The following is a 17,456-nucleotide window of genomic DNA, read 5'->3' on the forward strand; positions in this document are numbered from 1 at the left end:
TCTAGATGTCACAACATGTAACAGTTTTTAGATAAATATATTTACAGACCAAATAAAAAAAGATCCATTGCGGACCACTGTAACTATATTTTTTACTATTACCGGGGGAAAGTACCTGGCAGAGTAAAGACTTAGGAGGTTGCAGGGGTGGAGGAGGGGTGGGCAAGGCTGACAGCCATGAGCACACGTGCGGGTGTCTAGTTGGGCCAAGCTGGGGCCCTTCCCAAGGCGATGAGAGCCTTTTTGCTGAGGGGTGCCTGTCCCCAGGGAGGGCAGGGTGGGTCCCCTACTGTTGCCCCAAGTCAATCCTGGGACTGCTCTGCTGGTCGGGGTGGAGCTGCGGCGATGGGGAGGTTGGATATACAGGAGAGAGAAAACCTCAAACCCAAACCCAGGCCTGCTAAACACTGGCCACAGCACAAACAAGCCAATGCAGGCTCCCTCTCCACTGTGCCCTAAAGGCTACACGCAGGACCCTGGCCTCTGGCACATCCCCTCCCCCACAGACCTGCATGGAGGCCCCTGGAGGCAGCAGCCACAGGCCTGAGTTCCAGCTCGAGCAGGCTGACTGCTCTCAGCAGCTCCAAGGCAGCTGACCTGGAAGCAGCGGGGGGGGAGGGGGGGTACTTCATTCCTCCTCTTCCCTTTTTGGCGAGAAGAGGCACTTCCCTCAGCCCAGCACAGACATCCACAGGCACCTACATCCACACTTCCGGATGCCCTGACCCTCTGCTCAGGTGCCCCGGGCAGCTCGAGAGCCACATGCCCTCCTCAGGGGCTCTGCTCCCCGTTCCTGAGCCCAGGGGCAGCTCGGGACCACGTTATCGTGACAAGGGAAGTGTCAGGAGGGCTGGTCTGGACCGCTGCACTATTCAGGCAGGCTTGGATTCGCAGCCTGGACCTTTAAAGTGGACCCACGTGTCACCTTGGGCAAGTCACTCAATCTCTCTGGACCTCCAGCTCCTCGTCCCATAAAGGCGGATAGGACCCCCTACTTCACTGAGGTGTTACTGTAAATTTAAAGAGATCGTGCCTGCGAGCACCCGATCAAACGCTAACACAGCAGTTCCCTTCCCTTTCAAGCTACTAAGCTCCAGCGCTCCCCAAAATCTACTCACCGAGGCCCTTGGAGCCCAGGGACCATGTGAGACTCTCCCTCTAACATGCCCTGCCAGCCAGGGCCCCCGCCTGCTCACACCCACACACCACCCAGCCCCTTGAGTCTGGGAACACAGGGGCCCAATGTGTTGGGCAGCAACAGAACAGGGCCTGGGTGACCCTTCCTGGTCTTGCCTATGGAGAGCTCTGGGGGCCCACTAAGAACTGCAGTTAGACAAAACAGAAAGCTTTCTGAAGACCTTATCAGGCTCTAAATTCAGGCTGCAAGGGTGGTGCTGAGCAGACAGAAACACAGCGGCTTTTAGACAACCATGGCATATATTAGTTAGGGGGGTTGTTCCCATTGTGTGTCAGAGCCTGAGACTCCTCAGCCCCTCTAGGCCCTGAACTTGAATACTCACCACCTCTCCTCCCTGCCATGTGTATCTTGGGGTTAATTAGAACAACTAGGTTCAGACCTCACTCACACCCTCAACCAGGAACTCTTGGTCAGTGAACAACCTGTACAACTGTACAGGTGGCCCATCAGCAGCTCAACTCAGTACACAAATTTTCTCAAATTGTATCCAAGCTTTCACCTCATATTTACTGAAGGCTCCTCCATGCCTGGCCCTGCACTGCAGATTCACAAATAAATTGGACCCAGGCCTTTAAGGGGCTCAGGGTGATGGGGCAACACTCATGGAGATGTGGGAAAGAGGGTTTGATTCTCAAGGCTGCCTCTTCCTTGACAAGGCCACTTCTAAGGGCATTTCTCTACAGAACAGGGGTTCAGAGAACGAAGTGAGCCCCCAGCGATGAGATGCACCCCTGGCCCGGAAAGCTGTGCAGATCTAGCTGTTACCCATGTCTGCAGGCCTGCAGGCCACTCAACACTGAAAGCGGGCTGGCCTGGCCTGGGGGCTGTGTGTGACTGAGTCATTGAGCTGAACCTCCTGATGCCAAAGGTCTCAGCCAGAAGCAATTTCCAGGGAACTGCCAGTGCAGAGACCTCCTCTGGGGCCAGAGTTGACTGCGGCCCGAGAATCCAGCCGAGGAAGAGTCCAGGAGAGCCTAGCGCACTCTGGCCTCTCCTGGGCCTCTGCTGTGCTGGGAGCTGTGGATTTTCCTGCGGCTTCCCCAGCAACTGCAGCACGGCCCATGCAACTTCAGCTCAAGCTGATTACAGCATGTGTGCTAACCTGGGGATGGTTTGGAATATTCCTTCAACTCCCAAACCAGGGGAGCCCTTGCCTCCGCAGGCATGGCTGCACTGCCCAGCATTTCCTGGGAGACGATCTGCCCCCTCATGTGATCTAAGGGACCCATTGCAGCCACTGCACAGCCTCCCTTCACCCTGGCGCTTGGCTATTCTTTGCATCTGCTCTGTTTCTCTCCTGACTTCACCTGTGCCCACCTCACCTGCTCAGCCACATTGGTGGCTGCTGTGGTCCCAGTTCCTCTCTCGGCCCGGAGGCTTGAGTGTGCCTCTCCACAGGAGCCTTTCCCCCTGGAAGATTAGTGCTTTCTGCTTCCTGCTCTTGGCTACCACAGTTAAACCCCATGGGCAAGGGTCCAGCAGGGAAAAACGATAACCTTACACTCTAAGGATAAAACTCACACTCTGCTATCTGGGAAAGTCATTAGTTCTGATAGAATTTCAATAGGGACATGCTTGGAACCGTGAGGAAGAAACACTAAAGAGTCAAAATTTCTGGAGCACTTACTGTGTACCAGTCTCTGCTTTAAGTACCTTATATTGATCAATTTTTAATCTTTACAGAAATGAAGGTCGTCACTGATAATGAGGAATCGGAGGCACAGAGAGATTAAGTAACTTATCCGGGGTCACAGAGCTGGGATGTCACACAGCCAGGCAGTGGTGTGACAGTAAATGTTTAAGAACTGGATGGAAGAAGGGGAATGATTTGCCTGCTTCCATAGTGTAAATACCATCGTGGCCAGCTTCAAGCTACCAATGTGACATCACTGATGCCGTGTTACTGTGAAGAGATGGGCAGTTAACAATCCGTCATAGTATTCCTACCATGCAGACATACTAGATGCAAATTTAGTTCAAGAACATAAAGGTAATAAAATATTAAAGTAGTGAGTTTTGAGTATTTATTACCTTTGGGTTTTTTTGTTTTGTTTTTGTAAGAACAATTATTTTCTACTTAGCTTTTTTAAAAAATTTATTTATTTGTTTTTATTTTTGGCTGTGTTGGGTCTTTGCTGCTGCATGCGGGCTTTTCTCTAGTTGCGGCGAGCAGGGGCCACTCTCCGTCACGGTGCGTGGGCTTCTCACTGCGGTGGCCTCTCCCGTTTTGGAGCACGGGTTCTAGGGTGCGCGGGGTTCAGCAGCTGCGGCACGTGGTCTCAGCAGTTGTGGCACAAGGGCTTAGCCCACTCCGCGTCATGTGGGATCCTCCCGGACCAGGGCCCAAACCCGTGTCCCCTCAACTGGCAGGTGGATTCCCAACCACTGTGCCACAAGGGAAGCCCTACCTTTGTTTTTAAGACAATGTATTTACTAGTAAGTTTATATAATTTCATTTTTAATGATGATTGTGTTTAACAATCAGCTATAAAATTCCTGAAAATGTAATGGTCGGTTCTCCTGAGCCAGTTTGAGCTGGTTCCAGCACACCACTGGGGCCAGGATTTAGACTCAGTCATTCTGGAGCCAGCGCTTTCCCCCCTAACCATTACATTATACTGCCCCCAAGAAGGGCATGGAGGCCACCTAGCCAGCCAGGTCTGCCCTCATCGGTCAACAGGGCAATAGATGCTGCAGAGCCAGGCCCCTCCTGGCCACTGTTTCCATGGCCTTCTACCTCCCTCTTATGCCTCCAGAATTCCCCTTTACCCATATCTGATCTCCCTAGGTGAGCCCCACCAACATGCATTAAGCACCTTCTCCATACCAGGTGCTGTTCTAGGCGGTGGGGACAGAGATGAGCTTGTACTCTAGGGGCTCATGAAGTTGTGGGAAAAGATAAGCATATATTCAAATCCAACAGGTTACAACCCAGTCAAGGGCATGGGCCAGACTGTAGCTGCAAAAAGAGAGAGATTACTTCCCCCTGGGAGGCGTCAGGGATGGCTTCACTCAGAGGGGGACACATGAGCAGGGTTTAAAGGATAAATAGAGGGGACTTCCCTGGTGGTCCAGTGGTTATGATTCTACACTTCCACTGCAGGGGTCTCGGGTTTGATCCCTGGTCAGGGAACTAAGATCCTGCATGCTGCGTGGTGCGGCCAAAATAAATAAATAAAATAAATAAATAAATAAATAAAAATTTCAAAAAGTTGAATAAAACTTACAAAATTAAAGTTAAAAAAATAAATAAAGGCTCAATAGAAGTTTGCCAGGCAGACTGGGGGTTGCGGGTATATAACAGCACGAATAGGAAATAGATCTGAGGTGTATATTTGGATAGACGCTCCATATCCTAGCTGGGGGCCCCTGCGTCAAGGGAGGGTGAGACAAGGGAGACACGGGGAGAAGCAGTTTGGAGGGCGATGCTGCAATTCTCTTTTGCACGTGCTGGCGTGAGGTCCAGCCAGGAGCCCAAGCTGGACACCAGAGTCCAACCCTGAGATTCAGACTTAGGAGCTGTTGGAGAGCCGGTGATGAGAAAACAAGGGGAAGGCATGAGATGGGAGAAAATTACAGCTTCAACATACATTGACGACAGTCTCAGAGGGAGGCACGAAGCGGGTGCCCCTGGAGGTTGGCCATGGGCTCTTGGAGGATGAGGTCAGGAAGACTAAAAGTTCCTTTCTCCAGCCTTCCCTTCTGCCCATGACACAGGCTAAGGGGGGAACAGGGCCCAACCCGCTGTGGCCATTCTTCCCTCTGCTTTTCTAGGAACAAGACATGAGGCCCAATTTCCCCCTTCCACCTCCACCCCAAATTTTACCTATGTGTTCGACCCACACAGCTAAGAAGGGGTGGTGTAAAAGCTGGAGTTAGAAAGCTAGAATTCTAGACTCACTGAGTGACACACAACACATATAGCACTGGCTGGAGTGCAGCACACAGCCAGATTGCTCCTGAGCAAATCCCAGCTTTGTCAGCTGTGTGACCTTGGGCAAGTGACCTAGCATCTCTGTGCCTTAGTTTCCTTACCTGTAAAATGGGGATAGTAATTGGACCTAGTTCCTATTTTCTAATTAACCCCAATAGGGTTATTGTGAGAAAGCAGTGAGTTAATACATGAAATGTTCTTAGGACAAAGCCCGGCACCCAGTAAGTGCTCGATAAATGTTAACGACTGTTATTATTAGTAGTATTACAATTGTCCACCTCTGACCCTGCAGTTTATTTTCAGCTCTCTTGTCTTCCCCCAAATTTTTCTTCCAGCAAACCCTAAATGATCCCCAGGGAGTTAGGCGTCTTGGAGAAGACAGTCTGGACACAAGTGTCAGTTGGGCTCTGAAAATAGCACTGGCTGCGGTGACGCCTGGAGGGCATTCCTTAAGCTGAGTGAGGCCTGAGCACTGCTCAGCCTGTCGGGAGGTCAGGGCAAGCCACGGAGGCAGAGAGTCCTGCGTGTGTATGTGTGCGTGGGGGGAGGGCATTGGCATACCACACAAGGAGGCAACTGCAGTGCTAAAAAGCATGGAGCATGGCTCCGAAAGGCGATTCCAAAACCAGAGCTACTTTCTGAAGCCGGGATCCTAACCCTAACCCACTCCTCCAGGATCCTGTGTTGCTGCAGGCTCACCTGCTGGGATCCTCCACATTCCTTCCCACCCTCATAAGGCTCTGTAAGTGGGAGTCGCCCACGAGGTGCAGTGCCACTGATGGCCTGCAGGGGGCTCTAGAGCTCTTCCATTTCCCATATTCTGGGCTGCGAGGGTACCACGCTTAAAACAATGGGTTGTGTTTACCGGGCTGAGCAACTATGCTGCTCTGGGAGGTGAGTGAAGAGAAGCTGGGGTTTGCTGGTCCCTCGTATGTCCCAGTTCATCCATGCCCCCAACTGACTGTATCAGGTTCAGCCCCTTGGCCTTCCTACTCCACCACCTAACACTACTTTGGGCCGTTTCCCTCACAGCCCCCTAGGGGATGCCTCCAAAAGGTCAGCCTCTTGTCCTTGTGTGGGAAGGCAGGGAGAGGCCGCTGCTTTGGCCTCCCAGGTGCAGCAAGGGTAGCTTCCAATTGCTGGGATGTCAGGTTCTAACAATCCAGCCCCTCAACCTGCTTGTCAGGGAAACATCACGCAGAGGCAGGTTCCCGAGAAGACTGCTTACCCTGTTTCTCCGTAAGGCAAAATTCAGTAGCTCCGGGTGCTACGCTAGGAGACCTCATTCGGCAGGATCTGTTTACCTGATTGCAACTCTATCAATATATCTGGATGACAGAAATCACTTCTACGCACTAACTTCTAAGGACATGGCCAACCTAACAAGTTAATACTGGCAAAAAGTTAAAGATAGTCATTTAAAAAACACTTTGAAAAAACTACACATAATTGTTCTTTGGGGTTTTGTCGAAAGTAGAAAAGATAAGGGAAATGTGTTTTTTAATCAGACCAATTTAAGAAAAACACCCATGGTAGGGTTGCCAGATTTACCAAATATCACATGGGACATACTTATACTAAAAAATTATTTGTTGCTTATCTAAAATCCAAATGTAACTGAGTGTCCTGTATTTTACTGGGCAACTCTACCCATGGTCCAAGGATATAGGGATTCATTCAGAGGAAATTTCCTATTCATCACCTCGGCCCCAAATCGTAATTCCCTCTGTAATCCCCTTGTGTTACATATGGAAACCCAAGCCACATTGATCGCATTAAACAAAGTAATCAGTTCAAGCACCCCAATCTCACTGCTGAGTAGGAAGGACTTTCATTGTGAGGTTATATCAAAGGAATGAAAAGTAACTTCCAATAAGATAGCATCAAAAAATTAACAAGAACATCAAACATTTAATGTACACCCACTATGTGCCTGACACTTGTGAATTACCTCTGTTTAATCTTCACAATAACCCTGGGAGGAAGATAGTATTCTGGAAACTAAAAAGAGTATCTACAAGTCTAATTTCTCTACTTCTTGCAAAGGCATGTAAATTTCTAGTCAATTACTTCCCAGGGAAAGAAAGGGGAGGGAAATCGAGAGGCAGACTCCATTCCATCAACAAACTGGCTTATTCATAATGCAATGCCGGGTCTGTTGCTCTTTGGTTATGTGCCACTTACACAGGAAACTGTCTTAATTTCAATGAATGATCACTGACTTGCGGTATGGGATCGTGGGAGAGAACTGGGTGGGAAACCCGTAACCATCTTCAGTAAGTTGGCCTTACAACTGAGGAAGACGTGTTACACTTCGGGATAATAAACAGCTCATTTGCTGTGAATAAAGGCACGCTCAAGCCACCCCGAACACTCGGTGACAATGACACGCAGATTCCAAATGTTCTCTGTAAGAAAAAACACCCTTTCTCCTAATCCTTCTTAACTCAACAAGACTGATTGGTTTTTATTATTCATGAATTAATTTTTTACTCAGGGTCCAGCAAGGGAATTGAAGCTATAACGTTTCTCACCGACTGAGGGGGAAAAAAGCAGATCTCAGCCTCAGCAACACAGCCAGATCCTTGCTGGGATTCCTTGTGGGGTAGGATGTTTTGTTTGTTAAATCAGATAATAATCAATTAATAACCCAAAAATTTAGGTTGTTGGGTATTTTTGGGGGAAAAATTGAGTAAGAACACGAGTAAGAATACTGAAGTAGAAAAAAAATACAGTCATGGGACCTTGGTATATTAGGTGTCTCCTGTTATGTTAGGCTGGTATATTAGGCTGTCTCCTATTTCCAAGTCGCACATACAAAAATAGGGGGTGGTGGTGAGAGAGGAAATAACAAAGGCAGCACCAATTTCAAAAGTAATGAGCAGATGAGCAGTTTGCAGGTGAGCAGGTCCAGGCCTGGGACTCGGCATGAAAAGTCACAAGAGGGGTCTCAGGGATCCAGAGGGGGCGGCTCCCTGGTGCCCTCCCTCTAATTTCTGCCTCCAGAGAACAGGTTGAGGTACCCAGGAACAGGGACAGCAGCCCTGGGAGACGCTGAATGGCCAAGAAGGTGATCAAGGGTGGTGAGGTGACTTTGCCTCTCTCTTCACCCAGTTCTTTTCCCAGCTATTCACATGTGCCAAGTCATAACCCCTCTTGTCCTCTGTGTGCCTTTGGTCTGCAAACTTCTCCTGAGATTGCAGCCAGAGGAACCAAGGAACGTTGGGGGCAATGGAGAGGCAGAGCCTGGCATGGACCTCAGATGCTTGTGACAGGAGGGTCAGACCCGACCCAGTGTCCTTTACAAGAAACATTTCTCCCTTCCCAGTTCAAAGGCAACACACCTAGCATTTCTGAGGGGGACCGTGTGGCTGACACCATATTCTCCTTCACCAGTCTGTTCAAATTTCAAACACCAGGCATTTTTTGCTCTTGGATGAATTTAGACATGCAAACCTGAAGCCTGTGCAAGTTATGTTTGCAGAAAAACATTTATGTTCAGAGGCAAGACACAGCAACCCTCACCCAGTCACTACGAGGAAACTGGTTATGAGAATTGCTTTGCGCTTTTGGTGAAGAAAAAGCTGCAAGCTGTTATTACTGTTATAATTATTACAACCATCCCATTCTTGCTATTATTTCTGTGAAAGCGGTGTTCTTTCTGCCAAAGCTTGTTAGCCTGACTGCTTAGGTAGACAATGTCAACACACCCAAGGGACAAATGACAAAGAGTGAGGCTAAAAGGAAAAGGATAAATACTGCACTCTGCATGCGTGCTGAAGACATGTCTCACCATCAAAAGGGAATGTTTTCTGCCGATCGATTAGGAAAGCAAAAACAAAAGCATACGCTAGCTCATTCACTCAGCAACACCAGGATCCCAAACTAGAGCTCAACGTGCTAGGAAGTGAGATAAGAGAGCAGAGAGATGGAAAAATAGACTTCGAATAAAGTTCGGTGCGTCCTGACGCCCCTCACCTGCACCTCCTCAGGTAACAGACAACCAACCTGGAACGTGCGGTTTTTACCCTCTTTGGTGTCCCCACCACATGCGAGCAGGCCATTGACAGTGGGTCAAGGCCTTGATGGCTGTATCAGAACAGGGTGGCCCACGACAGCCATTCTGCTTTGGGACTTGTCTCGGCTAATCGCGCGCAGCAGCTCAAAACGGCTCCAACACACCCTCACACTCAGACACACACACATGCACACACGCTCAGGTAGACACACAGATGCACCACCCTACACTCCTTCCTCCAAAACATAGAAAACCGAAGAGGGATGAAAGGACAAAGGCAAGCTAGAGCAAGTTGGGATGAAAATAGAGGGAAAAAAATAAGACAAAGGAAAATGTTAAATTGTAGAAGACATGAGAGAATTTCATCCGAACCACCACCCTTCACATCCTCCACCCTCCCCTAGAGCATTTTCTTACGACTGTATTTCCTTGTTCTTTGCCCTTTGGAAACCAAGAACACACGAAAAGACCAGTGATGATCAAAAACCTTTTGCCGGGTATCTTTTTAAACATACAAGCCAGGTGAAAAAACCGAAAGCATCAATCTAAGTAAATATAATACTTTAAGAATTTTATAACAGTAAGAAGAAAAAAAACCAAATTTATGAATTCAAGTTAATTCAAGCATATTAAAAAAAATAAAGAGCCACATTAAAGTAACACTTAGCATTTGGGGTTTTGAAACTCATGGCTTCCTAGATAGAAAAGCTTGACTCTAATTGGGCACTTCACATCTGTGCAATTTTAATGTAGTGTTTCAGTAAACACCGATGAGGCTTGAGGCTGACTGCTGCTGTAATTGGCAGGAGAGGATTCTGATACAGTTTTAAATGAAAATTGATCACATTTGAAACAAGAAGATAAAAACAAAAGCTTGTTGGAGTTTGTTTAACTGTCTTTTGACCTCTGGATGAAATGACATTGAGAAACAAAATAACATTATCCAGAAAACCATTTCCAGAAAAGGCTCAATCCCGGGGATACCAAATGACAATATTGAATAGAATATTTTAAAGTCCTAAGGAACAGAGGACAGAAATTTAAAGAGAGAGAGAGGGAGAGAGAGGGGGGAAGGGAGAGAGAGAGGAAAAGAAGGGGAAAAAAACTTCTTTGGGACTACAATGTGTATAGGTTAAAAAGCATGGCAAAATGAAGATGAAAAAACTTATGTCTGTAACCCCCAGGAAAACTTTTGCTTGGGGCTTATTTTAACCCAAGCACACACAACTCTGAATTTAAGATATTTTGCCAATAGATTTTTCCCCCATCTTGTCCAATTCCATACTGAACGTCCCATGGGCAGATTAAAACCAGGCTGATTTTCCTTAAGAACACGTTTGACCTTTTTAGCGATAGACTGTCAGTGGCCCTATCCAGGGAGAGAAGGGTTAGTCGGGGACCTGGGGCAGAAATCCCAGTGCTCCTCTGAGCGTGGCCATCTGTTCTGCTGGAGAAGGGCAGTACGGCCTGCTCACCCTCTCTGGGGTCTGCCAGCCTTACCCAGGCCCAGAAAACTCAAGAGAGCCTCTAAAGAAAGACTGAACTCCTCTGGCAGCAGGGACAGCCAGCCCTTGAGTCTCTCTGCGCTCCCTCTCACACCACGGAAAAACCCCAAGGCTCAGCAGCCCCTCATGGAAATGTGGCCACAGCCTGACCTCAGTCTAGGCAAGGGGTAGAAGGCAGGGTGGCCGGGGCTGTGTTTAAACAGCAGAGCCCGTCGCCCCCGTGACGCCCGTCTGAAAGGGGAGCGCCACCATAGCACGCTCTCACACGCGTACACACACAGACACTCTCCTAGGAACAGATGCGGCTCTTGATGTTTCGGGGTTCAGAGATATCCTCTATATCAAGGTTGTTGACGGCAACAAGAAAGGTCTTGACACTCCCTTAAGCCAATGCTTACAACTAAAGGTGCTATTAAAAATCCTTTCTGTTCTAGTCCTGATCGGTACAGAAAGGCCCTCTAAGTGGGCAGAGACCAGTACACTCACAGGAGGGGCTGGGGCTAGGGACCAGACGGCTCCAAGTTTCCCACTCATCTCGTTTGTCAGTGTCTTTTTTTTTTTTTTTTTTGCAGTACGTGGGCCTCTCACTGTTGTGGCCTCTCCCGTTGCGGAGCACAGGCTCCGGACGCACAGGCTCAGCGGCCATGGCTCACGGGCCTAGCTGCTCCGCGGCATGTGGGATCTTCCCGGACCGGGGCACGAACCCGTGTCCCCTGCATCGGCAGGCAGACTCTCAACCACTGCGCCACCAGGGAAGCCCTGTCAGTGTCTTTTGCTGGATGGTTGCTTGGCGGTCTCTGCTCCTAGGGACAAATTGAGCCCACGCTGTCCTATGGCGTGCCTCCCCGTGCCACATCCGGAGTGGGGGCAGCCCCGCAGAACCTGGGAGCCAGCAGGCATTCACTCCCCTCTGCCCGCTGAGCCCCAGGAGCAGTCCTCCGAGGCCACAGGACGCCCCCTCCAGAGCCCTGCTTTCCCCAACAAGGCGCCCAGAGCCACAGACCAGCACGCACCCAAAGTCTTCTGGTGACCTGCTTCCAGCGTGGCCCAGGAAGTGCACGAGGAAATGCCCCAGGGCAGCCTGCCACGTGGGGTCACACTGTCACTAGTGGTAAGGGTCACGTGCTCAGTGGCCTAGGGAAAAACTACACCCTCAGCGACTGACCTCTCCCAGGCATTGCCCTGACAACCTCTCCGAGGAAGGGGTCTGGCCCTGCCATCCCTCCCCCGGGACAGCCCTGCCATTATCAGTGAAAGGTCAGCAGCCTCACCAGAGGGGGGGGGGCAGGCTGGCCCGGGGAGGGTTAATCTGCCGGCCAGCCAGCACAGGGGTCACTGTGATGTGCAGAGAAGTTGAGCTTCCCAGTCCCCCCAGAGCTGGTCTGCTAATTACATTTGCAATTATAAACACCGCAACCTCCCTGCGCAGGGACCTGGCCATACCAGCCGATGGGACAACCGGGATGTGATCCTGCCGCAGGCCACCCCAGCCATGCGGGACACCAGGGCCAGCAGAAGCCTATGGGCCCCTCCTCCGAGGAATGACCATGCATGTGACCCTTCCCCGGAGGTCCGAGGCTGATGGGACTGAGAAAGGGGATGCTCACCAGAGATGAAACCCAGTCAGGGGTCAGCAGCACTTAACAGCGCTAAAAAGACCTTTGATTTATCCCTAGAAATCAGCAAATGGCCTCAAGGGCAGGAGGTGGGCTCAGACTTGTCTGGTCCCAGCATCCCCAAGTTGAGCCTTTCCAGGATTCCTGGCACGGTCTGTGGACCCCCTACTAGCAGCCCCCTCCTGGGCCCACGCACCCTCTGGGAACCACGGCCACTGCGGAGGACATCAGAGGCTCAGCCCTCAAGCCATGCTGGGGTCTCCCATGGGATCATTCAGCCAAAAGCCACCCGATACCAAGAAAGAAGCTCCCAGCAAGAGCTGTGAGGAGTCCTGACTAATTCTGGGCAGACCTCCTGGTCAAGCTGGAAGAGACTGGGAGGGCCTTGCTTGCAGAGAGAAAAGGGACAGAGCCAGATGATGGCTGGTAGGTGTGGAAAGGCACCAGCCTGGGGTGTTCAGGGTGTGGGCTGGACTTTACTTTGAAGGAGTGGATTACGGTCTAAGTATCTGCTATTCCTTCCCCTTAAATTAGAACCGCGAATAATCTTAATCATATTGAGGAAACCACTTAAAGCATCCGCGAAGACAAGTTCTAGGGAACAGCGCTGCAGAACCGCGTCAAGAGCATCCGCCTCTTATCTAACTGTTCGGCTGTCTTCCGAACTGAACTTGATTTCCTTTTGAATCCTCACACAGCCAGCTCCATCGCCCACCCGCCAGGCAAACACGCTCACAATGTCTGTCTCACAACCCACCCCTCTTTTTGGGGGCTGCCAGACTTGTACAGAGCTTCCCAGTTCCAACTGCTCAAAAGAAACTAGGCATTTTGCAGAGCACTGAGGAAGGTGACAAACTTTCAATGAGCATGGATTATCTTAAATAAAAACCATTTGGCAAAATGTCCCATTATCAGGAATACGGATCAAGCACACAGGACAAGGTCACGAAGGCCCCCTGGGCTAGGGCCGGGGTGGGGGGGCACTCTGAGAAGGCAGGGTTGTGACATGAAATCTCTATCACAGCCACTTCCCTCACAGAGCTTTCCCCGAAAGTCCCCTCTGTCCCTCCTCTCTTAGACTAAATGGAATAGGTATTGATTACTCCAAATCAATAGAATGAAAATGTTCTTGTTTGGTGGGTCAGTTTGTTTCTTCATATATATTTTTTAAAGAAACATATTTTTATATGTCCCAATTATTGGTAAAATCGAGGACTGTTTGTAAAATGGAGTTGGGGAAATAAGCTCTGAGAGGAAATTTCCAGTTGATGTCAAGACCTCACTGAGCTGGAAAGGGCCTTACCAGGGACTGGGGCCCTCTGCGCTGACCCACTGTTTTCTCCTAGTTTATCACCCTCAGGCCTGAACGAGCCCACCCTCTTCCACGGCAGCCCACACCTCCGGAAGTGTGGCAGGCACGTAAGAGTTTCTTTCCTAGAGCCCCTCCCTCAGAAAACCAAGACTAATGTCCTCACTCTGATTTATTTTTACATGTACCATTAAAAATTAATTTCCCCCTTTGTTTTTCTCTGGGTCACTGATTCTGAATTACCATGTGGCATTTTTCCTACGTGTGAACCCACATATTTTACCTTCAGGACAGTTTGTTCTCTGTTTCTTTAACATCAGCAAAGTGGTCATCGGACGCTGGGTGACGCAGCGCCCCCTGCTCCCTGGATTTTATGCCGAGGGTCTCCATCAGGTCCGTCCCCGACGCATTTGTACACAAGCCCACACAGGCCAGCACACTCACTCCCACTCTAGCTGATTATATATGTACATAAAATATTGATTAGAACTGGTAATGGAGTCACCTACAGGATTGGCTACAGGAAAATGAAAATGAAGGAGAGAAAGGTATGAAGGTCCGGGTATATCTCTGTGTGTGTGTGTGTGTGTGTGTGTTAATTTCTCACCTGGAAAGTGAAAATAACACTAAAGCATTAAAAAAATGCTCTCCGTGTATCAGCAGGTGAGAAGGAAATATGGGAAGTTCTTTCTCACTGGACTGTGGTCCCTGCACCCTTGGGTTTTTTCCAGTCCAGGGATATCAACTAAGCCAAAGAGGTAGAAATTGTGTGTACAGAGCACTCGAACCCACTCTTGTATATGCTCCCCAAGAAACATCGGCACCATAATGGATGGATTCATTCTGTGGTCCTTCCAACAGACCAAAGAATGCAGTCCTCTGTCTCGTTACTTTGCTACCTGTGGCTCTAAAGCTGCTTGTGAAGCACCGGGGCTGAGGTCAGAAAGATGCCTCCCCCCAAAGCAGCCTCTGACCTCCACAAGCTCGTCCTTGGAAATATTGGACCCCTGTGACTACAGCAGAGGTAAACCCTCGCCGGGAGGCACACACCTGTATACGGGGCCAGCTCACTAATGCTTCGGCGGTTGCCCAGCAGGTCCTGGGCTCTGAGAAACAGCATCTCACAGGGATGCTTAGCTCCTCCGTAGAAAAAGCAGGCATGTTTCTGGCTTTTCCTCTGTCCCACGGAGTGAGAAGCTAATTCCTTGCAAAGAAACCAAGAAGGCTAGGGGGTCCAAACCACTCTCAGGCTTACTTTATAACTGATTTCCACTTCAAACCTTTCCCAGACACCCAGGACCTCAGCTCCCTCTCTCCCCTTTGCCGCTTCCCCGACATTCCTTTTTTGCCCATATTTCTCCTCAAACTCAAGCCAGGGTTGCCGTCAACTCGATGAATTACCCAACTGCTAAGTCCCCCATCTCTCCTTGCTTTCTTGGTCAACATAATCAAAAGATGTACTTCCCCATAGGAAATTTCATATTTATTGACTGTGACTTGAGCCAGGGACAAATACATAGATATTTCAAGCTCAACTAAAGAAGGCACCTCTGGAGAGAGTGACCTAAATAATTTAAATATCCAATATTTGTCGTACTTGGTAGTTTTACGTGAGGAAATGCCCCCACGAACATCCTACATTGTTCACAGCTTCGCCCACGCCGGAGGTTCCTTTGGGGGCTCCCACTCTCTTACGGAAGGAGCACCACCGTGTGAAACTACCCCTCACTCCACCCCCACCAGCCACGCAAGCTGGGATCAGTGTAACCTTTAAAGAGAATGAAAAGCCACTTTTCAAACTGATGGAAATCTGAATCCATTATAATTAAAGATTCCCCTCATCTCCCAACGCAATCGCCGCCTTCTGACACTCTGTCTAAATTCCGGCGGCATCTAAAGGACCCTCTGTCGAGGGAACCCCCAAAACTACAAGCAAAAAGGTCAGCGTGGAGGCTGGACAGTCCGGTCACCCCCAGGAGATGCTGCTGTGAAGTTGCCTCCTCTCTCACGCGTGGTCCACCTGGGGTGGAGGTATTCTGTGCAGCGAGGGGGAGGTAATCACACTTCCTGGGACCCCACGTTATCCAGAGTATTGTTGTAGGGATGTCGCGGTTCTTGGGAGGAAGGGGTGGTACAAAAATGAAAGGATGGCGGTACGAGAACTGACTTTGGTAGTTCTGTTTGCTTCAGGAAAAAAAAGGGGGGAGGAAGAAGAGGAAGAAGTTAAACAGTTCCGCGAGAACCTAGAGTTTTCATTGTATTATTGTTTGAAGCCTTCCGAGGGACCACTTTGCACGCGCCCACACCCCGACGCCGGGACACCAGCCCGGAGCGCGGCGGCACGCGTAGAGCCCGCGGGGAGACCAGGGCAGGTACCCGGGCAGGTGGGACGACAACCGCGGAGGGCCCTGGGAGGGAAACCGCGGGTGGCCGGGGCAGGACCCCGGAGAGCCCAGGCTGGCCGCGCGGGGCAGCCTCCCACCGTTCAGGGAATCAGTTCTCCGCTTCCTCACTCTGCGCGCTCGGCACGCTGCCCAAGCTCGGGGACCCGCGGTTACTGCGAGTCGCTTCCTGCAGTCCCCGCCGTCACCCACGCGCACGCCGCTCAGACAACCCCGGGTTCCAGGGAGGCGAGCGCTAAGCCGCCCCGGGGCACGGAAATCACGCCAGTCTGTTTCGCAGGGCGCAGCCTCTCCCAAAGCCGCGAACCAACTTTGCCTCCGCCGCTGTGCTGAGCCGACTGTCCCCACTCCCAGCGGGATGCGGGCTCCCCTCGCAGGGCGTGCGGGGCGCAGTCTGCCCGGGCCGCGCCGCCCGCACCCCTGGGGTGGCTTGAGTCCACCGCGCCGCGTGCGTGCCCTCGGGGCGCCCCACTGGGACTGCGGTGCGAGACGGCGCTGGCCGCCCACAGTTTCCAAACCTGCGCGGCATGTTCGATTTCGTCCCCTTGCCGGGATCGTTTTTGGTCCCCAGTATGGAAATAAACATTAAAGTCAAAGGGCTCGCAGGGAGGCTTTCCCGGATGGGACCCGGTATCCTTGCGACACTCCCGCACCTGTTCTAGGCTTGCTCCTCCCCAACCCACAGAAACGCAAAGATTTTCTCCCCGCGGGGAAGGTCTGAGAGAAAGAGTGAATGAGAAAGCTCCGCTCTTACCTAAAAGTGAGGGTTTGTAAAAGGGGGTGAGGGAAAAGTTAGAGTCGGGTTTATCCCCAGAAGGAAACCCAGGAAGTGGGTGGTTTTCCCTTTCCAACCTCCCCACCCCCCCAAGTGCCCCCGGGGTCCCTGCCACTTCAAGAATGCCTAGAAGAAGAACTGCGACACCCAGACGGAAGGACAGACACAGACGGAGAAGCAGAGGACCTACTGGTTGTGGTAGCCGAGGGGGTCCGGGATGCAGAGTTCTGACACGTCCATCAGTCCCCTTTTAGCATTCCCAGTTGGTAGAGAAAGGCGGCGGGGAAATCACGCGGAAGAGCGAGTGAAGGGCACCGGCGAGGTGCGAGTCCGGGCAGGGGCACGGTGAGCGGGAGAAGGCAGAGTGGAAGGAAGCACCGTGGTGGGGCGAGAGGGAGGCAGAGAGCCTTGCGCGCCCAGCCCAGCGCTGCCACTGATGCACACACTCCGAGCGGGCAGAGGGGATGGGGAGCCGTGGAGGAGGCTCGGGCACCAGAGACTTGGAGCCCACTAACCCTACTGTAGCTTTAAGGCTGGGAGACTGATGTATGGTTTGGCTCCTATTGGCTATCTCTCAGGGGCTGGACTTAAAGTGACAGAATCGAGCTGGGGTGGGGGGAGGGGGGTGAGCCAGAGAGACTTCAATGGAATCAGACGCTCGCCCGAGGTCCCCACCTCCTGAGGAGTAGGATTGTGCTG

General features: G+C 50.9%; 1 protein-coding gene across 1 annotated transcript in view; it reads right to left on the reverse strand.

Moving 5' to 3' along the window:
* ESRRB (estrogen related receptor beta) overlaps positions 1-16,997 on the reverse strand; it is a 105,927-nt gene extending 88,930 nt beyond the window's left edge. The window contains exon 1 of the mRNA XM_060003373.1: positions 16,948-16,997. Coding sequence (XP_059859356.1) covers positions 16,948-16,997 — 50 coding nt within the window. The remainder of the gene's footprint in view (positions 1-16,947) is intronic.
* Between the last annotated feature and the right edge of the window lie 459 nt (positions 16,998-17,456).

Source organism: Delphinus delphis, chromosome 2, assembly GCF_949987515.2.
Source record: "Delphinus delphis chromosome 2, mDelDel1.2, whole genome shotgun sequence".
In the NCBI taxonomy this organism is placed as follows: Eukaryota; Metazoa; Chordata; class Mammalia; order Artiodactyla; family Delphinidae; genus Delphinus; species Delphinus delphis.